Source organism: Scaptodrosophila lebanonensis, unplaced genomic scaffold (genome assembly GCF_003285725.1).
Source record: "Scaptodrosophila lebanonensis strain 11010-0011.00,11010-0021.00 unplaced genomic scaffold, SlebRS2 tig00000159-arrow-arrow-pilon, whole genome shotgun sequence".
NCBI classification, from domain to species: Eukaryota; Metazoa; Arthropoda; class Insecta; order Diptera; family Drosophilidae; genus Scaptodrosophila; species Scaptodrosophila lebanonensis.
In genome coordinates this window covers 716,141-738,924 of record NW_022060596.1, presented here as the reverse complement: position 1 = coordinate 738,924, position 22,784 = coordinate 716,141, and the positions used below count along the sequence as shown (strand labels likewise).

At 40.8% G+C, this 22,784-nt stretch overlaps 4 protein-coding genes across 9 annotated transcripts; 1 reads left to right on the top strand and 3 right to left on the bottom strand.

Annotated features, from left to right (window-relative positions):
- Positions 1–4,040: 4,040 nt before the first annotated feature.
- Positions 4,041–16,051, bottom strand: LOC115629551 (trithorax group protein osa). Of its 4 annotated transcripts, XM_030526035.1 has the most exons (12): positions 15,930–16,051; positions 15,387–15,780; positions 11,482–15,320; positions 7,723–8,182; positions 7,561–7,619; positions 6,988–7,465; positions 6,734–6,922; positions 5,957–6,145; positions 5,165–5,275; positions 4,927–4,978; positions 4,273–4,382; positions 4,041–4,205 (listed from the first exon to the last, which is right to left on the bottom strand). In XM_030526035.1, the coding sequence occupies exons 2-12, from the start codon at positions 15,744–15,746 to the stop codon at positions 4,044–4,046; spliced, it is 6,009 nt and encodes a 2,002-aa protein (XP_030381895.1). In that variant the 5' UTR covers positions 15,747–15,780; positions 15,930–16,051; the 3' UTR covers positions 4,041–4,043. The 4 variants fall into 4 exon arrangements, with proteins under 4 accessions (XP_030381895.1, XP_030381898.1, XP_030381896.1 ...); XM_030526038.1 differs by lacking the exons at positions 4,041–4,205; positions 5,957–6,145; positions 6,734–6,922; ... (1 more) ...; positions 7,561–7,619; positions 7,723–8,182 and having other exon boundaries at positions 4,275–4,382; XM_030526036.1 differs by lacking the exons at positions 4,041–4,205; positions 4,273–4,382; positions 4,927–4,978; ... (4 more) ...; positions 7,561–7,619; positions 7,723–8,182 and adding an exon at positions 9,841–10,219.
- A 109-nt stretch (positions 16,052–16,160) lies between these two features.
- LOC115629579 (RNA-binding protein NOB1) lies at positions 16,161–17,796 on the top strand. Its single transcript, XM_030526071.1, has 2 exons — positions 16,161–16,292; positions 16,367–17,796. Exons 1-2 carry the CDS (start codon positions 16,218–16,220, stop codon positions 17,744–17,746), a joined length of 1,455 nt encoding a protein of 484 aa, XP_030381931.1. The 5' UTR covers positions 16,161–16,217; the 3' UTR covers positions 17,747–17,796.
- A 181-nt stretch (positions 17,797–17,977) lies between these two features.
- LOC115629580 (NAD(P)H-hydrate epimerase) lies at positions 17,978–19,070 on the bottom strand. Its single transcript, XM_030526072.1, has 2 exons — positions 18,384–19,070; positions 17,978–18,320 (listed from the first exon to the last, which is right to left on the bottom strand). The coding sequence occupies exons 1-2, from the start codon at positions 19,022–19,024 to the stop codon at positions 18,098–18,100; spliced, it is 864 nt and encodes a 287-aa protein (XP_030381932.1). The 5' UTR covers positions 19,025–19,070; the 3' UTR covers positions 17,978–18,097.
- A 1,584-nt stretch (positions 19,071–20,654) lies between these two features.
- Positions 20,655–22,322, bottom strand: LOC115629601 (zinc finger protein 677). 3 transcript variants are annotated; one of them, XM_030526093.1, is made up of 2 exons: positions 21,977–22,322; positions 20,655–21,882 (listed from the first exon to the last, which is right to left on the bottom strand). In XM_030526093.1, the coding sequence occupies exons 1-2, from the start codon at positions 22,313–22,315 to the stop codon at positions 20,788–20,790; spliced, it is 1,434 nt and encodes a 477-aa protein (XP_030381953.1). In that variant the 5' UTR covers positions 22,316–22,322; the 3' UTR covers positions 20,655–20,787. The 3 variants fall into 3 exon arrangements, with proteins under 3 accessions (XP_030381953.1, XP_030381954.1, XP_030381955.1); XM_030526094.1 differs by having other exon boundaries at positions 20,658–21,908; positions 21,977–22,117; XM_030526095.1 differs by having other exon boundaries at positions 20,658–21,899; positions 21,977–22,104.
- Positions 22,323–22,784: the final 462 nt, after the last annotated feature.

Genomic DNA, 22,784 nt, shown 5'->3' with positions numbered 1-22,784 from the left:
CAACAAGACTCTGGCTTTTAACTTCGCTTCGAACTGGGGCAACATTTGCTAAAATGTAGACCCAGGTGTATTTATATTGGGCGCCATCTTGTTATGTCCGCCTTTGCCAGTGCATCCCCTGTCGTTACGCCGGCTAGCCATCGGCTCAGGGTCAGATTCGACCGCGACAGGGGTGCGGCAGACCAACAATGAATTTATATTTTTTTATCAAACACACCTACTCATATTGTCGGCTGAGGGACGCCTGTGGAATTTGGGTGGAGTTGTGGCTACTTTGGTGTCATGTAGCCGCGTGGCCCTCCCTACCTTGAGCCGGTTTTGGCATTTTGTTGCCGGCTCCCTTCAACATGCTTGCTTTGGTTTCCCTTCTGCTCCGGGACTTTAGTCACCCCATCTCACCCCATAAATGGATTCTACTCCAGACTCATTTTCAAATTTTAAATTTTATTACAATAAAAATATATTCGGGTATTTAGGCCATTGAGTTTTGGGACGCTGCAGTTTGTTGGCTCTTTGTGCCTATTTATCTTATTCGATTTTCGAACCTCCTAACCTACCTATACTCGAGTATGTGGTTATGAGGGGTGTAATGATATGTAATGACAAGGAGATAAACAAAAAAAAAAAACTGCGCCGCTCCAATACACATTCCAACCTCTTTTGCTTATATTAGACTTTATACATTTTCTTTTACTTTTCTTTTTTTTTTATGTTCTTTTTTCTTAAGTATACATTTGAATTTTTGTTTACAATATGGTTACTTGTTTGGTGTTGTGTTTCTGTTTAATGTTTTATATTATGTTGTGAATGGTTTGGGCTATGTGTGTAACAGAAAATTGTTAATTGTTTTGTGTGTTGTTTTTTTGTTTTGTATTTTACATTATGTGGCTATGGGATGAATGTGAGTCTGAGTGCTATGGAAATTCGGTGTGTGTTTGAATATGGTGTATGTGAACATGTATGGAGTGTATATAAAGGAGTGTGTGGTGTATATAAAATTTTGTGTTCTATGTTTGAGCGGAATATGTGTGAGTATTTAGTTGAATTTTGTGTTATATGCTGCACTGGTGTATGTGAGATGGCTATGTATATGTATGTAGGGTGTATATACAATTTTGGTTCTATGTTTGAGCGGAATGTGTGTGAATATTTAGTATTTTAATGTTGAAGGGTACTTAGCCCAGACTTCCAGTTGCATGGAAATTGGCCTGACTTCCGCTAGGGCCGAGGTCCGGCCTAAGACCCAGTACTGCCGGTCGGTGCTGACCCGCGCACAGCGCACTTCCCAGAACGCCCGCAGTTACTGCTACTCCTCTGCCTATGAAGCCTCGCTGGTGTATATCCCAACCCTCCTGTCGTCACTCCGGTGTTTGAATATTGTCTTCCGCTTATTTTGTCTCTTTTTTTGTTTTTTCCCGCAATAGCACGTGTCTCTCGCTCACTGTCCACAATTGATTTTTCTTCTTCCCTAAGGCCACGACTTGCCATTCCCCCGGAATTGCTATTTTACCCACTTTGCAACCCTCCTAATTGGTAGCACTGGTCCTCACCCCTCACGCACGAGTACTTGTTATCGGCCCGCTCCAGCTGCCAATCGCGCGAGTTGCCACTCCTTTTGTCCGACGACATTTGTGGTTTCCCAATACTGCCGCGCCGCACATAACAGCGATAAGGCATAAGGTTAAATAAAATGGATTGAATTTCCTTGAACAATTGCCAGTTTATTGTCAAAATGAGTTTATTGGAAAATAATTGACATTAGATTAGATTTTTCAAATAGCCCAACATCTCATTTCCTAGGAAATGATAATTAATTATTATATGCTGAAAATTGTTTTTTTTTCTAAATCTTTTCTTTATTTGAAATCTGTCGTAAGGGGGACAAAATCACATCATAATAAAAGATTTCAGTTCTAAAGGTTTTTTTTTTTGTATTTCAAAACATTTCCTTATTTTTTGTGTAAATTTTTCAATAAAATTCAAATAATGTTTTCATTTTAAGTTATGTTTTTATTGCTTTCATAACAAATTATATACATTTTTTGTTTGTCGTTCTTCAAACTGTGTTATTGCATTTGTGAAGGCTCTGCTGCAAAAACGATTTAAATGCGATGTCTTCATTATTGTTTTTCTTTTCAATTCACACTGAAAATAAAAGAGCTGTGTAAAGTTTCGAATCCAGCATTAAAACATCACGTTCAGGCCGAACACTCCCATCTCTAGCGCCAACACCCACAACCATACCCGCACATGCACGAAGCTTTCAACGCACTCCATGCGCATGTGGTGACTTGTTTTGGCCCAAGATATAAATATGGGTGACCTGCCCTAAACTTGCTAGCCAATATAACATTCGCTGTGGTGAAATTTGTTGATATTTAACGTCAGCGCCCATCGCGTGTCTAAAAACTTCTCTTTGGAAAACTTTATGGTTCAATTATCTAAACCTTTTATGGGGGGGACAAAAAAAAAAACAAACAATATAATATGAACAAATTAGCAACCAGTTTCTATTGTTCAAACTTCCACAGCAAGTTGCTCGTTTGGTCGGTCGCTGGTCAACAATTCAGTGTAGGGAGGGGAATACTTGAAGCACATGCTCCACACAGCCGATCGCCTGCCGCCGCCCAAAACCGAAGTTATGACGCCGTCTGATTTCAGTTGCCTTCAAAATATGTTCAGGAATATACAAGACAATGCGAATGTTTGTAATTGCTCGTTCGGGTCGCTCAACTAGCGTATTTTTAAGCAGAACAGCTGACATACAGCTGATTGGAACAAATCAAACTAGCCAGTAAATCAGCTGGACACAACGAAATCTCATTGAACTATGTACTTATTGCTAATTGGTTGGCTTAATAGTAATACACCATACCTACATAGTTAGATCGCAGATGTGTGTATGAAGTTCCTGTCTGAGAATATGTGGTCCAAAATATATAAATTAGTGTTCTGAATGCGTTAAAACAATGTCTCTTAAAGAGCATTTAAATATTTATAAAAGTAGAAGAAAACTCTTCAATAACAATAAAGTTTTAAAAATCCTTATAAGACATTTAAGAAAATAATGTTTATTGCGTTTTTTATATGGGCTGAAAAAATACAGGACTCCCATATATGAAAGTATTTGCAAATCTAAACAAAGTTTTTACATTAAAAATTCATTTATTTCAATTCATTTAAATTTTAAATATACTTATGTAATTCAAACATACATGCTATTATACGTAACTATATATTAATCTATATTTTCTATATGCTGCGTTTAAAACTTGCGTCCACGGCAAAATATGAACAAGTAATCGCTGTAAAATTCACTTTATTCATACTTCTGGTACAAAAAACTAAGAAAATTAAAAAAAAAACGAAAACAATTTAAAACAAATATTTAAAAAAAACAAAAGAGGGGAGTATCCATTTCATGAAAATGTCTATATTAATGTAATATACCAAATTGTGTCTATGAGATATTTTCATGTGTGTTCGACATTTCTTAATCGTCCTTAGCTGCTACCGAACGCTGAACCGATCCAAGTCGAGTGCCAGAGCACAAGCGCTGCTTTAAACTTTAAACTAAGTAAGGTGAGTCGCAGCCGAGTCTCGTGACTGGCATGGGAGACTTGTTCAGTTTTCAAATTAGTTATTAATATTATAATTACTATTTTAAATGCAGCCCTGCAACCCATTTGAACTCTTCAAATGCATGCATATGTACGTGTGTGTGATGCATGTTTTATGAAAACTATTAAATGTTTTGTTGTTAAGCCAACAAAAGATGAGAAATGTATTGGGCAACAGGGCGAAATAAAGTAGCAACTAAACTAAACTAATCGAATCGAATGGAACGCCTATTATATGTGAATTGTGTTCATATAGTATGTAAACATATATATATACATATATATATATATATATATATATATATATATATATACATATATATATATATATATACATATATATATATATATATATATATATATATATATATATATATATATATATATATGTATATATGATATATATACATGTATGTTCAGTTCTCAGCGTCGCTTGTTCACACGCTCGATATACTTGGTTCGATTCAGCGCACGATTGCCCGCATTCGGATCCATCATACGCTTCCAGTCAGTCTGTCCGACCACAAAGCCAATGGCGCGCATCTTCTGCTGAGCCCGACGCTCCTCAATGTCTGCCCAGCGCACCTGCAATTGGTTCATATGTTCATTAATAGCATAATTCGTAGGCGGCAATGGGGCTTTTATTGCTTACGCGTTTCTTTCCATCGGCAGTGCGTATCGGCGGCTCCCAATCATCTAGCTGCAAATAATCGGCCATGCTGGCCGTTTTGCGCTTAAGTCGGTTCGTGCCGTCCAGGCGAGCTAGAAAAGATGTAACGGCATGTTAGCGTTCGGCATAAATGATGTATTGGAAATGATTAAAATTAAATGGTTGCCACTTTATAAGTTCCCGGGGAAACGAAAATTACATCATTTTAAAGAAGCTAAAAACTAAAATTAATTTCTTAAGCTATTCGATTTTATAGTGGAATTCTTCAAAATTTAGCATTAAACATTCATATGGCAAAGATAAATTTTTCGGGTTTAAAAGAAAGAAACTAAGCCAAGTCAAATATTTAAATTAAAACATTAGTTTTATTCCCAGTACATATCAGTACCAGGGTAGTACCATTATACTTAAGTTATGTTTACAAGTAGCAGCACAAGGAATAACAAGAGGCTTCTAATTTTGTAGAACTGATAGCTCGTAAAAAGAATCATTTTTTAAGAACAGGAAGATCTACAACTTGCCTCGCAAGGATCCCTTTTTTTATTGTCTTCAATTCCCTGGTCTGTTTCGCATTTATATAAATAGCTAATAAAAATAAGTGATAACCATTTATGGTTTATCTACATATATACTTACCAAGATTCTCCTCAGTTGTGTCGCTTTCCCATTTGCTTTTTAAGAAGCCGCACTATTTTATTTTATATTTTTTATTGGTTTTTTTTTTTTTTTTTTTTTTTGCAGAACACACATGTACAAGAATTCAAAAACAGATCAATTGAGTTGATTAGTCGCACCAAAAACAAAAAGATAATATGAAATGATATAATACGAAATACAGCCCACTAGAAAGAGAAAATTTAGAGACAACACTTACGACGTTCGACGCATCGGCACTATTGCTGTTGTCTTCTTCAGCGGCATCTGTGGCGTCAACAGCGTCTTGACTGGAATTTTCGGGATCATCTTCGTTAATGGCATTGTCGTCCTGCAATGAACAACTCCCAGCTTTTAGTATAAAACTTGTGGGTGGCAAAAAGTTGTGCACTCGTAGACGCGAGTGATAGTTTGTCAAAAAAAACATATGGGTATATATTTTTGATGATAGTTTGTCGTTGTTTCTTTAGCATTTACTTTAGGTGTAATTCAACTGTTTTGTTTGCATAAGCTACATAATATCGCTTGTGCCTAGTAATCCAGTTTTTCTTGTATTTGTTTTTGTGTTTTCGTTCTTTAAGAAAATTGTAAGGGCAGAATATGTCTTAAACTAGAATATGTCTGGCAGTGAGACATATAGTAAATAGTATATGTATGTATGGATTGTATATACGTATAAGAGTAGCCATTGGAGGCAATTTAGAATTTGCTTAAGCCGTAACGTAATCAAAATAGAGAAACAGGTAACAGTGCCCAACTTAAACTAAGTTTTAAAGCTAAGTTAACAATCTTTAAGTAGTACATGTACATGTAGATGTTGAAGAAGATGAAGATATCGAGCGCTCATCATCGGCTGCAGCGTGCGTAGAGTCCCAGGAGAATGCGCCCAGCACCGGGGATACACCCACAAACTGTTCTCGCATTTCTCCAAGGCGATAACACAAGCTGCAGACAAGATGAACGAACGGCTCTTCAAGACTGGAAGAGAAGCACTGCATTAGCGCATAGTTACCGTAGCCATATTTTCAACATCTTCCATTTCGATCACATTCTCTAGCAGTGAGCCCACATCCAGCTTTATGTAGTGGAAGGGCGTGGTACACCAGTTGTCCAGGACAGCCCGTATGTCACGCTCGCTCCGATCGTGGATGTTGCGGCTGAGGCAGGTCTCCAGGTCGCAATGCATGTCAACAATGTACGGCTGCAGTGCGAGAAAGAGATAGTTGATGCATGTTATGTGAAAAGGAGAAGGAGAGGGGGGAAAATGCTTTCATGCGATTATCGAAAGTTTCCTCTGAGTCACATTCCAAACTAACTAAACTAAACACACCAGTTAATTGATGAGATGAGCAAACAAAAAACATATTTATTTCTATTGAGAGTGATATTTGCAGCGATCGTTGACAAAAAAATGAATCTACTAATGTATAATAGAAGACTACATTGGCCTGGCGGTTAAAAGTTCCTGGTATTAATACAGACAGACAAACGGACGGTACATCCCGTGTGCCTTTAACACTAATGTAACATTGTTACCCATTTTCAGGAACAAGCTATTGCATCATACGATACGAAAATCTGTAGACAAATTTATGGGATACTCTAACAGTTGGTTAGCAATTACAACAATTAACCAAATATTATTATGAAGAACTATGGTTTTTGAAGACCCTATTAATATACAATTAATAGCGGTCCAACAGAATTTCCATTGGAATACAATTGGAAAACACAGATAGATACATTAGATATGCACATAAATGCAAATAGAATGATGTTATATATTTACCACAAAATTTGAGTCCTTGGCATTACAATAGAACTCATTGAGCGTACGCAGAGAGTTGTTGTTGCAGTCAACAATAATAAAATCGTATAGATTATCACTAAGTGTTTTCTTAAACGATTTGATCAGATACTGCATATAAGTCTCCTCCATTGTGTCATCATATTCATAAAGTATTTCCTTTTTGGGTATCTGCAATGCGCACAGGCAAAGATTATAGATTCCGCGAGCACCCATCTTCCAATCTATTTGCTCACCTTTTTGCCAGTCTTCGGACACTTTTCCTCGTAATCATTTTCAATAATGAAGTAATCGTCAATACTTAAAATACGCGGATTAGGACCACCCATTTCCAGCTCCTTCTCCTTGATCAGCTTTGCCACATGGGATTTACCACTCCCGGGTGGACCCCGCAAAATGACGCAGATGCGTTTGGGTCGGGACATACGGCCGGGTTTCAATAGGACCTCATCTATTGAGATGGTGTTACGATTCTCATTTGTGGGTATTGACATTTCCAAATGGCAAGCATTCTGGTTGCTGGGTATTTGTGTATTGGCCGCAGCCGTCGAAGGGAAGATCGCAGTGGGTGTGGAGGTGGACGGTTGGGTAAGTATACGACGTTGCGGATTTGCTGGGAATGCTTTGGTTTGCTGCTGTTGGTTTGGTTTCTGCCAGCTGACAGATGGTGGTGGCGGCGGAGTGTCCTGCTGCAAGCCATTGTCCACCAAATTGCTGCAATACAAATAACAATGCAGGAAAATGTTAGGTTATATATGCGTCTAAATAGGCGTTTCTATATCTGAATATTAACTAGTAACAATACTTACTCTTCACCATCGGATATATCCTCCAGCTCGTCTTCAATTGAAGGTGCTCTTGCATTGGACTAATTAAAAACATACAAGTATAGAGCATATTAGTATATAACAAAATATTTAAGGAGTATATAAGCTACACATCAGCTGTATCAGTGAATATAGATCGCTTACCTCGCTGGTGGTTTCTGACTGCTGATCTTGTAGATTATGTTGCTGATGATCTGGGTCTTGTGAATTCTGCTGCCGTTGGGCTTGATCTTGTGAATTTTGTTGTTGTTGTGGATTCGGTTGCTGTTGCTGCATCCTTTGCTGGTTCTTCTTATTTCTCTTTTTGTTTCTCTTTTTATTGGGATTTCGATTCATTATACCTGGTCCTGCATGTCCTCTATCTCCTCCTGCTGCTGACGCTGCTGCTGCGCCCCCGCCTCCGAGCCCTCCTCCAACTGGCATATTACGCGATGCATGCCCGTAATCAAAGGTCTTCACAGGTCTAAAATCTCCACTGTCGGCAGACTTATGTCCATATTCAAACACCTGGGGGGCCGTGTTACTATTTTGATAGTCGAACACTTGCATGGGACGGTAGATGCTGTCCTCTGGCCCATTGGGGATGACATTGGCGTTATCGGCACTGTAACGTGGACGCATGACGCATTGGAGGACGCAATTTGTTTTGGTACATTTTTTTTATTTGTTTCGTTTTATTTGGATTGATTGAATGTCAATATCAGCCAGAGAGAAAACACTTGAACTTTTACTTATTGTTTCGGACTTGGACAAACATGTTTATGACTATAGCTCTATCCATATACGAGTACTTGTACATGTATGCAAGTTAAGCAAGTGCCTATTGGTTTTCAGAGTGTCGCTGTAGCTATAAAAGAAAGCTGCAGTGCGTCTGGTTTTGGGGTAAAAGTACTTGTACACTACTGAGACTTTTCACTATTTGCGCCACAAAAACAGACACGGGATTGAACGTGAGAGCAACGATCAATGTTCATGATCATCATAGCACACTTATCAGATATATGGAAGGCGTAGGGGACTCTCCATGGAAAACCCCCTTACAGAATAGGCATTCTTAAGCAATAACCTAGGGAGTGGCTTTCCAATATTTTAGCAGACAATTGAACTAGTTGTTGCACGGGCAGTTAATTAAATAATTCGCAAACCAGGCAGTTCGAATTGGACATTATTTTAATCTTCCTAAGATATTTCACACTAAACTGTTATAGTTATAGTGTAGAGCTTATTTTTAAAGCAATTCTTTGTCCGCCGTATTAAATGAGAAGTTATATAAATGACGTCAGATGCCTACACGGCAGATAACTTCATGCCAGATACCTTGACTTGAATAACAAAACGCATTTGCATCACTGAAACATATTTTTGGCCCGTTGTAAGGAGCTTCGACATGTTACAGGATTCCTTTATCCAAACATTTTCCAAAGCAATAATGATATTTGTTTATATTTCTTTCATATAAGGCATAATAACTTAAGCGGGATTATATATTAGAGGACTAGTTATCAGATCCCATGGCATATAGTCAGACAGACAGACCAAGAGTCATTAAAATCCAACAAACGGACAAGGTTCGCGAAATGAACTTTTCCTTATATGGTGCCTACTAATCTGAGCTAACTTAGCACCTACGAGTTAATTTTTTAAATCCATATCTAGCTTACAATGTGCACGATTTGAAGAAAAAGTATTAATATTCCGGGCATGTAATTTGTAATGTTTCCTAAGCGGGGAAATTTGATAATGGAGGGGAAACGGTACGGGTGAGGGAATCAGATGCTTTATAGAGGAAATGATGTTAGCTAATTCATGAACATGGAGAACATACGAGCTTCAGCTCTTTGATCTTAGCCCGTGCAGTATAACTGAATGGACAGTAATTGGTAATACATTCGCAGTAGTTGCTTATGGTTGTTAAACTTATAAACATTTTTATTCAATATTCAGTGTGTGTTTTTTTCGCATATATGTATTTATATATATACGCCATATATAAGATTTAATACGATAAAGAGCAAGCTGCGGTTTTTCGATGCAATTCTGTATTACAAATTCAATTCCGGCACTGGTTTTTCAAAATTAAACAAATAAAAAATTTACTATAAATATACCAAAAATAAAATAAAAAATTATATAAAAAAAACACAATTGTGGCGAAAAAAACGCGGCTAATTGTTGCAAAATGAAAAAAAAGAAAAGAAATATAACTAATTATGGCGAAAAAAACGCAGCTAATTGTTGCATTAGACTAAGCAAAGAACACAAAATACAGAAAGGACTAAAGAATATTTTAAAAAATAAACGCTAAAGACCATTATATATATTTGATGTGCGTGTGTGAATGTGTATTGGTTTTGTGTGTGTGTAATGTTTATGTTTGAATGTGTAGTTTATGTGCATCCGCTGACGGCGCTGCTTAAATTGCTGACATGACGTGTGGGTGGGGAGCGAAACGAAACGAGTCCCAAATCGAATCGATTCGAATCATCTATTGAGCTCCCTCTACTTGGGTCCGCGCTGCTGCTGCATGTTTCTAAAGCTGCTACTGTTCCTGTTATTGTTTTGGTTTTGGTTTTTGTTCTTGACATTGGCTTTGTTCTGAGTTTGGGACGCGAAACCGTGATTTCTGCTTCCGTCGCTGCTGCTGCGCACGCAGACCACAGAAGGACAGTAACATAATTTTATTTAATTTAATATAAAAAAAAACAAAAAAAAAAACATTTTTTTTATATGCGATTCAATGGATCAACCAAATGGAAACAATCAAAGCCGTTTTGTGTTGGTTGGTTTTTTTTTTTGTGCATAAAAGTAGAAGAGAAGAGAAAACGGGTATGGAATCGAAATTCCAGCATTAACAAAGAGACTTGAAATTAGCCAGGACTTGTAACTACTATAGAACATATGTATGCTACTAGAACGAGAGTGCGAGAGAGGGGACGGGTTCTTAGATGAACTGACACGGCACAGAATGTGCAATCGCCTAACCCATTAACGTCTATATGCAGGATGTGTGACACACCTACTATAATATATGATACAATGATACACATACATATGTGTACAATTTTTTATCAAACAAAACTTGTTCTTTTATTCAGAGTATTCAACGCTATTTCAACAGAAATTCCATTATTATTATTTCAACAATAATGATAATATCACTTAATTACTGGACCTATTGGGTTCTAGAGAGTTCTCAGCAACGCAATCAAGAATAGGAATCGCTAATCGGTTACAGTTCGTTTTAATTAAGTTGCCTGTTCCTCACAGAATGGTTTGATTTATTAGACAGTCTTTTCAATTCATTTGTTCACTACATCGTTGTTATTATGACAAGTCTGGGAGATTGTTGTTACTTGGTTCTATCAAGGTCATACTTTTAATGCATTAGCCCATATCTCATAACTATAGTAAGAGTAGTTGAAATAAGAATATGGCAAAATAAATTCAATCAAGTTCAAACGTTAGAGCAATATGCTTAAATAATTAAATTATATCCTTATCAAAAATCGATGTACCCAGATAGCTCCAAGGTGTTTAAGTTACAGACATTAATGGGCTAGGCTAGTTACGGATTTCAACACAATTCTGACTTAAAAGTGTAAGCCATTTAAAATACATTCAGATACATATGAAATGATAATTTATTTTAGACATATTGCAAACGTATTAAGAGACATCAATTGAATAAATTTGTGATGCCTATATATGGCCCGGTTCCAATACAGAAACACAGACATTTTAAGCGGACTGAGGCGTAACGGACATTGCAACCCATTTGCATTCTGATGTTGTTGTTTCCGCTACTGACACACGGACAAAATTATATTTTATGCATTCCCGATAAAAAGTATAATTTAAATGGAAAATATAGCCGAAGAACTTAGCGATATTTAAGACACATACCCATCTGACCATATTTTGTTGCCATTGCCAAAGCTATTCCGAGGTGGTCCAAAATTCTTCTGATTGTTGGCGCGTGAGCCGGAACCCATGTTCGGACTTGGACCATTACCACCTCCTCCGCGTGCATCATCATCAAACATGGGCGCAGGGGGGCCGGCATTGCGTCTGAATGGGTTGTTGTCTCCAAAAGAGTTATTATTTGGACCGGGGAAATTCGAATTGTTGGGCCCCCCAAAATTGCGTCCAAAATTAGGTCCGGGTCCACCGAAACCAAAATTGGAACCTTGTCCAGATCCATTAGGGCCCGGAAAGTTGGGGCCGAACTGTCCAGGACCGGGCGGCCCATTGCCACGGAAATTGGGACCGAAACTATTTCGCCGGTCATTAAAGTTGGGTCCGTTTGGTCCAAGGCTTTGATTATTTGGATCAAAATCCATGAAATTCGGACCAGCATTTGGCCCAGGTCCAGGTCCAAATTGAGGACCGTTCGGCCCGAAACGATCAGGGCCAGCATTTCCAAAATGTTGACCATGTGGATTAAACCCGGGAGGTCCATTAAATCCGGGACCGAAATTGGCACCAGCTGGATTAAATCCAGGCGGCCCATTAGTGGGTCCCATTCCTGGACCACCTCCAGGACCTCCTGGTCCCATTCCTGGTCCACTGCCAGGACCTCCTAGTCCCATGCTTGGACCGCCACCAGGAGCTCTAGGGCCTATTACTGGACCACCGCGGGGACCTCCTGGTCCCATTCCTGGACCTCCAGGTCCCATTCCTGGACCTCCGGGTCCCATTCCTGGACCTCCAGGTCCCATTCCTGGACCACAACTGGGACCGCCTGGTCCCATTCCTGGACCTCTAGGTCCCATTCCAAGATTGCCACTAGGACCTCCTAGTCCCATACCTGAACCCATTCCAGACCCGTTGCTGGGACCTCCTGGACAACTGGAGTCAGGATTGAAACCGTCCATTTTTTTCATACGCTGCCATTCGGCAAAAGACATCGGACGCCCGTCATTTCCCTGGTTTTCTGACGGTTTTTCAGGTTCTGGGATGTCGCGACCTTGTGCCTTGGCCAACACCTGCGTCATCTTGCTCATAAACTCTGGATCTTGCAGTGCATTTGTTACAGTTTCTGGCAATGAACTGATGTTTGACGATTTTAGCTGCTCATGCAACTCCTTGGGGTCGAGTGGCGGTTTCGATTTCTCTTTCGAGGCATTGCTGGGTGAGCTATCTGGTTTGGAAATAACCACATCGAACAATGAAGGAATCTTTTTCTGTTCGCTATTACTCTTTGCTGGAGAGAGGTCGGTGTCCTTTGTTTGTTTGTTCGAATCACCTTCCTTGCCACCAACTCCGACCAAATCCAATCCTGGTATGCCATCGCTTTTTTTAAATATATTTTTCATGGGCGTATCAGTACAGTCCGTAGCTGCTGCTACCACCTCGTCGTCGTCATCATCATCAAGAGAAATTATTAAAATATTATCCTGTTTGTTTTGTTTTGCTGGTGCCGTTGTGGTATTGGGTCCATCGCTCTTCCGTTTGCCCAATCCTATCTCCCCTGCCTTGGTAGACTCTTTAACTTCTTCCTTCCCCTGCTGCTTTTGTTGTTGCTCCCGTCGATTAATTGGCGTTGTACGCTGCGGCTGTGATTTAACATCGTGATCCTTTTTCGGAGATGCTGAAGATGATGGAATTGTGGCAGAAGCGGACTGTCCAGATTGTTGCTGGTGTGGCAATAGATTGATTTGTTGCTCTTGTTTTTGTGGTGCTAGTGGTTCAGTAACTGGCATTTGAGAGGTCTTATTAAAATTCTGCAACTGTATTCTGGTAGGCATCGCATTCTGGTTGTCGTCTTGTTGCGAATGTTTCTGCGGTGGATTTGGTTGGGAGTGGTCTTGTCTTTGATGTGTCTTAGTATTATTAAGTGGATTTGATTCGTCAACTTCAATCGCTGATCCTGGCAATTGTGGACCAATAATAACATCTGTTGGATTACGTTGCTGCTGCTCCGACAGTTCTTCTTGATCTGACATCTGTTGCCCAAATTTGCCATCATTGGGTGTAAAATCGTTACTGTTAGTAGAAATCGACTGTTGCTGAGGGTTCTGCATTTGACGACGTCGACGCATCTGCTCACGGCGTTCGGCAATGCGTCGCCGCTGTTTCTCGAACTCCTCCTCGTACCGTCGATATTCATCGCGGTCCGGATGATTGGCATTGGCGCGTTTCCAATCCTCAAATTGTTTTTCCCACTGATCAAAGAGGCGATCAAAGCTCTCCTCATCCAGATCTGGACCACGTTGCTGCGACTGCTGTTGCTGCTGACCGAAATTGCGTTGATTTTGACCACCACGATTAAAGCCCCCACTGTCTCCTTCACTGTTGTTAGGCCCAAAATTTTGATTTGGCCTGTTCTCCCAGCGACCTCCACCACTACGACGATTATTTCCGAAGCCACCAGGACCAAAGTTATTTGAATTATTGTTGCCAAAATTGCCAGAATTACCGGGTGTGCCATTGTTGATAAAGTTATTTGGACCGAGTTCATTATTACCAAAGTTTCCAGGGCCGCTACAGCTGTTGTTGCCGAAATTACTAGAATTTCGCGGAGCACCACTTCTTCCGAAATTACCAGGGCCATCATTGCCAAAGCCACCAGAATTACGTGGTCCACTACTGCCAAAGTTTCCAGAATTATCTCCACCGGGACCGCCAAAATTTCCAGTATTACCACCGCCAGGCCCTCTAAAATTTCCAGAATTACCACCAGAGCTTCCAAAGTTAGATGGAGTTCCTGCGCCGGGTCCGCCAAAGTTTCCAGAATTTACCCCGACTGGGCCACCAAAATTGTCAGAATTACCACCGCCAGGTCCGCCAAAGTTGCCAGAATTACCTCCTCTACTGTTTCCAAAACTATTCGATCCCGATCGGTCTCCAGGGCTACCAAAATTACCAGACTTTCCGTAGCTACTGGAACTATCAAAATCACGAGAGCCGTCGTTTTCAAAACGGCTAAAAGGATTTTTGGGATCATTGTTGTTGGGGCCGTCATTGCCACCAGTATTTCCTGGCGCATTATTGCTCCGTCCTCCCCAACTCTGTCGATTGCCTTGCTTGTTGCCTCCTCTGTTGTTATTGCCTTGCTGATTCGGTCCAACACCCATATTCGTATCTGGATCATTTGTTTGCCAACGGGGACGTTGATTGTTGTTATTGCTGTTAGTGTTCAGCTGATTACCACCAGAATTTGTGGAATTATCATCCACAGGTCCTTCCCAACGTGAATGCTGATCATTGAAACTTTTATTTCCACCCTTATTAAAGGATTTGTTATCAGGCGGAGGCTGGGCCCATGGCTTTGTTTGATTTGATGGCATCTGCTGTGGTGGAGCAGACATTTTGGTGCCCATAAATGGTGGTGGTTGTTGCAAATTCGGAAACGGCGGATGAACCGATTCGTTGGTGCTGTTTCCCATTGGAGGCGGTTGACTGAAATTGCCTATAGTTTGATTATATCTGCCACCTGAAGGTGGCTGCTGAGTCCATGGACCACCAGGCTGTTGCTGGTATGGAGGTGGTTGCTGCTGTTGAACAGGCGGCGGTGGTGGCGGCTGATTATACATTTGTGGTTGAGCCATTATTTTGGCAGACGGTTGCTGTATTGGAATAGTTGGCGCAAAAAAGGGCTGTGACTGAGTTGGCGCTGGCTGCATAGGTTGGATTGCTGGCTGTGGTTGAGGCTGCGGATATGCAGCTACAGTCGGTGCGACCGCAGTTGTTACGGGTGGTGTACCAGTTGCAGCTGCAGCGGCTGCCATTTCACGCTTATACTAAATAGGGATAGACAAAATTAATGCATTAAATAACTGACCTTTATTTTTCTTCCAGCTACTCACTTGTTCGCCATATTGAGCGTGCCATTTAGCGTATTCCTGCTGATACGTTTGCCACTGATGCCAGTGTTGTTGCATTGCATACTGTTGCTCTGGAGTCATAGCTGCATATTGAGCCGCTGTGTATTGCTCATAGGGATTAGTCATGGTGGGCATAGCTGATGGTGTTGCGGTCATGTATGCGGAGGCAGAGGGAGCAACAGCACCGACTGCGCTGCCAGCCGGAGCACTAACAGCGACTGGCGGCGGCGCTGACTCGGATGGAGGCGGCGGCGGTGGTGCGTCGGGCAGTGGTGGGGGCACAGAAGGCTGAGGCGGCGGCGCTGCCGGCACCCCTGGCATGCCAGACCATTGGTTCCACATCTTTGCTTTTTACTCGCCTTATTTGATGGCGTGCCTAATGGGAGCAACAACAATGCAAACACACACAAACATACATACATATACAAACACACATGTAGTATTTTGCAAAATAGACGCGGTCTAATTTCCAGGGGCCGCCGCCATCAAGCGAATACAATATAAACGCAATATATGTATACTTACGATTTTGTTTGTTTGTCTTGCACCGCTTTCTTTAATTGGATTTAATTAAAACGCGCCGCAAATTTAACGAAAATACTTCACTACCTTATTTTTTTGCCTTTTCTGTTGAAAATTAGAGGTGACACTTGCAGCTTATAACACTTGCCTGGCAACGGCATAAGCAACGCAAATGTCAATGACGATAGCGCGCCGAACGTGAGCTGCTTATCGATACTTATCGAAGAAGTCACACACGTGCAGTTTCAAGAAGTGTTCAAAATAATAATAAAATTAGAACTCGGACACAAAATGAGCGAATCCAGTGGCAAAATAAAGTATTTAATTGCTGATACGACGGCTTTCATCAATGCCGTGCCACTCAATGTAATTCCCACTCCGTTACCATTTTCTCAAATGTAATCTAAAACATATGTATTTTTCTTCTTTTTTTGTTCTAGGAATATGCGGACAATGTTCTTACGGTTCCTGATGTAGTGGCCGAGGTTCGGAATAAGCGCCAAATACGCCGACTTTGCGTGCTTCCATTTGATCTGCAGGTGCGTGAGCCGCGCCCCGACAGTGTAAAACATTGTGTGGATTTTGCTAAAAAGACGGGCGACTACGCCAGCCTCTCGGGAATCGATCTAAAGGTAATTGCTCTCACCTATGAACTAGAGGCAGACACCGTGGGCACGGCCCATTTGCGCACAGAGCCCGTGGTTTCACAAGTGTTCGCCTCAAAGGACAAGCCCGAAGAGATGCAGGATGGCAACAATAAACGTATGGTCGGCTGGTATATGCCTGATGGTAATGAACAGTCCGATGCTGACAGTGGCACCGATGACGAAGAGGAAGACTTCAGTGAAGATGAAGCTGCTGCAGAACCTGCTAAATGCAATGAAAAGGACTCAGTGAAGGCAGCCATAGAAGCTCAGCTGCGTGGAGACGCTCCGCTGGCGGCAGAGCCTGCGTCCAGCTCAACACATACAGAGCAAGTAATTGCTTGTGAGGAGGAGGAAGAGGGAGACGAGGACGATCTCACACAGGATCAACTGGACAAGCTATTTGAAAAGCTCAAATGTGTGCCATCCGAAGAAGAGGAACAGAACACCAGCGAGTTGCTGGTACCACAGCCTAAAGTAGATAGCGACCCTGAGGAAGAAGAACTGGAAAGCAGCAACAACAACGATAACGACGATGTGGGTGACGACGGCTGGATAACACATTCAAACATCAAGAAAGCAAAGAAAGCGCTCGAAGGAAAAGTAGAAATGGACCTTGTACCACCAGTGGCGTGCATGACCACCGACTACGCTCTACAGAATGTGCTTAAGCAACTCAATCTGCACCTGGCTGCTCTCAATGGACGCATTATCAAACAACTTCGCACGTACATTTTGCGTTGCTACGCTTGCTTCAAAACAACCAGCATAATGACCAAAGCATTCTGTCCCAATTGCGGCAATAAGACGCTTAAACGTGTAGCTGTCAGCCTGGACGAGAATGGCAAACAGATCATACACATAAATACGCGTCGCCCGTTGTCGACCAAGTATAAGAATCAGAGCCTGCCGCGCTTCCAAGGCGGCAAACATTCACGTAATCCCATACTCTTCGAGGATCAGCCTATGCCTCGGCAGATGCCCTCGCGTGTGGCCAAGACCAAAACGAATGCTCTTAATGAGGACTATATATCGGGCTTCTCGCCTTTTGTGATGCGTGATGTAGACTCCAAGTCGGCAATATTACGCTCCAAGGGCCATCTGAAAGAGTGGGCACGCAATAACAATTTTGAAGAGGATCGAAGGCGAAAAAATTATAATCGCCTGTATAAGTAAAAGCGTAGTATAGATTTGTATGTTAATAAACTCAAATTGTATCCAAATTATTTACTAACTTTCTGGTTGAACTGTGATTGTGGCTTATTTGATACATCCATAGCTCCGCAATCATTGCTTTAATTTTAGGAACGAGTTGGCCAAGGAAACAGGACTCGTGTTGACACTAAGAACTTTATTATTGTCATTACTCTATCTGGAATATTGGGAAGAAATAAATGACATCGAAAGTTTGTTTTATAAACCGAGGGTTTAAATCACAATTTTATTTAAACAACTTTTCCAATTATGGAAAATTATTATTAGTATAAAAGTTTGGGGGCTTATTTAAAAAGGTAGCCTATTTCAGAATCACAATTTAACGCATACTTCGCTGCCCGGATAGGCCGGCAGATTGAGTTGATACTTTTCCTGGAGAGCTGGTGGTACAAATCGGCCACCCAGAAAGTGATGTTCGCCCTTAAAGTGTTTAGCACAAAGCTTGGGAGCGGTCAACGATATTAGGAGGCTGGGCTCGAAGTCGCACTCATTTACCTTACCCTTTTCCACGTCCCAGCCGCTTGGTATGTCCACGCTATATAGGAATATAAAAGATGGTCTTAGTTTGATGGTTTAGATGGGATGTTCATGAAATTACCTGGCAATGGGCAACTTCGTCTGCTGCAACAATTCGACCACTGGTACGAAATCCACACGTACTGGTGGCTTAAAGCTGAAGCCAAAAAGAGCATCCACAATGAGATCGTATGAGCCGGCGGCATTCTGAACATTTGGGCACTCGGCGATGCTGCAAATATCCATGCGCTGGCACTGATGCAGCAGATTCTCATAGAGCGGTTTGGGCGTAGGCTTCGGGTAATAGATGCTGGGCGTGTAGCCAAGCAATGCCAAATGGCGCGCACAGACCAAGCCATCGCCACCATTGTTGCCGGGTCCACAGCAGACTAGAACGCGCCGATGGCGTTCGGTAGGAAAGCATTTGGCAACAGCGTGCGCACAACTCAGGCCTGCAAGCTCCATCAGCTGATCCACACTGAATTTGTACTCACTGAAGAGCTCCTGGTCCACATTGATGGCTTCGGTTTGATTGAGATACTTCAACATTTTGCAATTCTCTAACGAGACTCGACGACTTTGCGATGCAAAAACCGGCAATCGGCTCTGTTGCGAATGAAAATCGCAGGTGGGTGAAAATGGAACTGAAAGGGCGGGTGCGAAAAGGCTTAAGGCGGTGGACTGTTTTCTGACAAATTGCAATGGCAACTGAACAAAACGCATACTTGTGTACAAAATTCAGATTAATTTCGTTTATGATGAAGCAACGAGCGATTACATGGGAGAAAGCAGTTCCCGAAGTATAGATGCCCTTTATACACAAAATAAACTATCAGGTAAAAAAAAAATCACAGAATTTTATGTGAATTGTGAAGTATTTCAATGTTTAAAATATAAAGTGTTTAAAAGCATTATATGGCTTGGAACTACAAAGTTATATATTGATGCGGAACCTTTAATATATGTATATATGTACTATTTTCACATCAAAATATATGAATATATTTTCAAGAAAGAATAAATACTGAACATAAATCATTTAATAATTGTTATGATGATCTATGTACTTCTTTTTTGATTCAATTTCTGATTTGAAAATATATAAAATAAATCGAGTTACTATCAACATAATAATGTTCTGTTTTCTATTATAACATACAATTTTACACTTTAAAAATAATTTAATTACTGGCGATAATATTGGATATTTAGCAATATACTATTATATGGAAACATTTTTAATGGTTAAGAGGTTTTTTCGTTCATTTGATAAAACCAAAATGCCTGGGCAATTCGTAGGGTATATGCTATTATATCGATTAAGTCCGTTTGAACAGCAACCTTGCATCTGAGAAATCGCTACCGATATTTTTGTGTAACGAGAAAAGGAAAAGCTGTTTTCAGAATTTGGTACTTTTAATGAATTAAGCCAATGCACAAATTTAGTTATAAAAAATTGTCCTTCTAACCAGTTGCGATTTGAAAACCGTTCGGAGGACATCAGCTCGAATGCAAGAAGAATAAGTGAAATTGAAATTTTGAGTCTAAAATACCGAAAAATAGTGTTAACGTAAACCAGGATTCGTAAAATGCGAGCAAAACTCATTCGGACACACGAGAAATTCTGCTGCGGGTCGCTGTCGACAGTAGCAGAGTGTCGTACGAGCCGGGCTGCAGAAGCCGAGTGCTCGTTCGTGGCTGACAGGCATATCTACAGCATATGAACAGCAGTTGTTGGGCTAAGGCGAGCTACTACGGCAAGTAAGAGCAGAGCCGGATGTTCACTCGGTATCACATTGACAAGAGGATCTATATCCCGTCGAAAACTCGAAAACTTTTGTTCCTTATGGTAAGAAAATTAGCAACATTACACATAAACTTGCAAATTTTTGACGCTGGAGTGTAGCAATAAAATTGTTGTCTAAAATTTTGTTACAATTTAAAAGGCTTAATGTAAGCTCTTAAAACATCCTCACTTCTTGAAAGTAGTTGAGATTAAGATATAAATAACATAATTATCATTAAATTAGTTGTGATATATGTATTTATCTAGTAATTACGAATATTACTTCACTGAAATATGAAATGAAAATATTGTGTATTTTAACACTAAACTAGATTATGTTTTACGTATCAGAAAATTAAGTACATTTTTATTTCAAGAATCGCTCTTAAATTTAATTATTATCAATTTTTTTTATTCTAAATTTATATTTTCGGTCATATATACAAATACATACATACATAGTTGTTGATGGAAAAAAGATCCGCTTGATGTTTATAAACTATAAATATCCCTGCGGCTGTCAGTGTTCCCCTGTTTCTTGTTATAAAATGGCTATCGATTGTTCGTATCGATAGGAGCCCGCTAATTCAAATTAAATTTTTAAGGCCGTTAGTAATTTTCGAATGTAAATATGTTGTTTTACTGAACAGATTTGATACAATTTTAAAAATTTAGAAGGAACGTAGGAAAAATGTATATTTTATGTTGTGCCTGATTCCGTGTCCTCAGTAGTACGCACATTGCTGCAGCGCTCAATGCAGGGAATCTGCTTATGCTGAGCCAGGAGAAGTTCGCTGATAAATCCACGACTGCAAGTGTTGCAAATGTGAGGTTTCTTACTAGCATGCCGTTGCTCGTGAATTACAAGATTTTGGCGTGTAGTGCAAGATTTGGAGCAATGCACGCAAGTGTATGGCCACAAATTGGAATCATGGGCGCACATATGTGTAGTCAAGCGATCCAAATCTGCAAAGCGCATGCCGCACACCTTACACTGGTGCGGTAGCTCACCCTCGTGTAGTTTCTCGTGACGCAGCTGTGAGGCATGAGTGCCGAAGCGTCTGTGACAATAGGTGCACTTATATCGTCGTTGGCCCTCGTGTACAACGCGTACATGTCGGGTAATGGCGCTCTTATGGCGGAACAGCTGCGGGCATTGTTCACATTTGAACTTTTGCCAGTCGGGGTTGTGGACTTGCAGATGAGTCAGGAGCTCAGTGCGTGTTACTTTGGCTACACCACAATGTTCGCACACGTGCTGCTTGAATTGCGCATGACGCTTTAAGTGTTCGCCCAGAGCATTCTTTGTGCTATATTGGCGATTGCAGAGCTCACAAATGAGACGCTGCTGCTCCAGTGGTTGATCCTGTTGTGCGGAAGGATCATTGGAAGTGTTGGCCAAGGGACTGTTTGGATGGACGTTGCGCATATGGGAGCGGAGCTGTTCATAACGTGTGTAGGATTTATTGCAGCCACGACATAGGAATGGCTTGGAATGGCCTTCGTGGACGCTACGTATGTGAGCCTCCAGATAGGGCAGCTTATAGACTTGTTTGCCACATAGCTGGCATGCTAGCAGTTTGCCTTTTTTATTGTTAACTGCGTGTGTGGAACTGGCTGAATCGTCATTCAATGTGTCCTCCACATTATCACCCTGCTGTTCCTGTTCTTTCTCACCTTCTTCATTACCCATACATCCATCCTGCTCATCATGCCCCTCCTGCTCAAATTCCAAATCTAAATCCAAGTCCAACGGTTCCTCTTTCACTGAAATTGTATCGCTACAGTTGTCTTCCTGCAAGTGTAAAAACGCTGACACTACTGTAACCAAAATACACCAGCAATAGCAACAACGAGTGATAAACATAAACATTAAAATGTATACAAACCCAAGGCTCATTTTCCGTTATCAACAGTTTTTGCTGTTTGTCAGCTGTGTCATTGGCAGTGTTAATGGTGCTTAAATGCGTCAGCGTCTCTGTGCTCTGTTGGGCAACCAGGCAGAGCTGTTGGAAGTGTAGTAGGGCACTGTAACAGAGGTTACAAATACGCTGGGGGAATGTCGCCGGTTGTTGCAGCAGATCAATGGCCAAAAATGTCTTGAGCAGATTTGCCAATTGAGCGTTGTCTTTATTGGGCGGTATTATCGAAAATTGCTGCTCACTAAGCTCAAACAATGGCCGGAGGCAGATGCGACATATTTGCGTTATATTTTCATATGTTAACATGATCGAAAAAAAAAAATTAATATCTATAAGTCCGCTGCGTTTAGAAGTTTGCGCACGAAACGCCTATTGAAAACTCTTCATCGAAGGCCGTGCGCAGCGCTATACACTCACAAAATTATCGATAGCGGCTTAAACAGTGTGCACACAACCGCTGGGCTTTGTCAATGTGCGATATAGATGTAAGTCGAAGAGGAAACGTCGATGTCAATCGATGTCTCTGTTAAAAAAATCGATGCATCGTATAAAACATCGATGTTTTCAAACATTAACTTTTCATAGAAAAAGATATGTTTTAAATTAAAAATGTGTTTTCATCAAGGTAAGATATCATACTATTTTACCTATTGTTATTAACTAATTAAGTTTGAATATTATAAATGGCATATATATTTCTTTAGAGATAAGGAACCAAAAATCTATTTTTGCATATGATCAATGTATTTTCTTACACGGTTGTTTCTGGAACCAA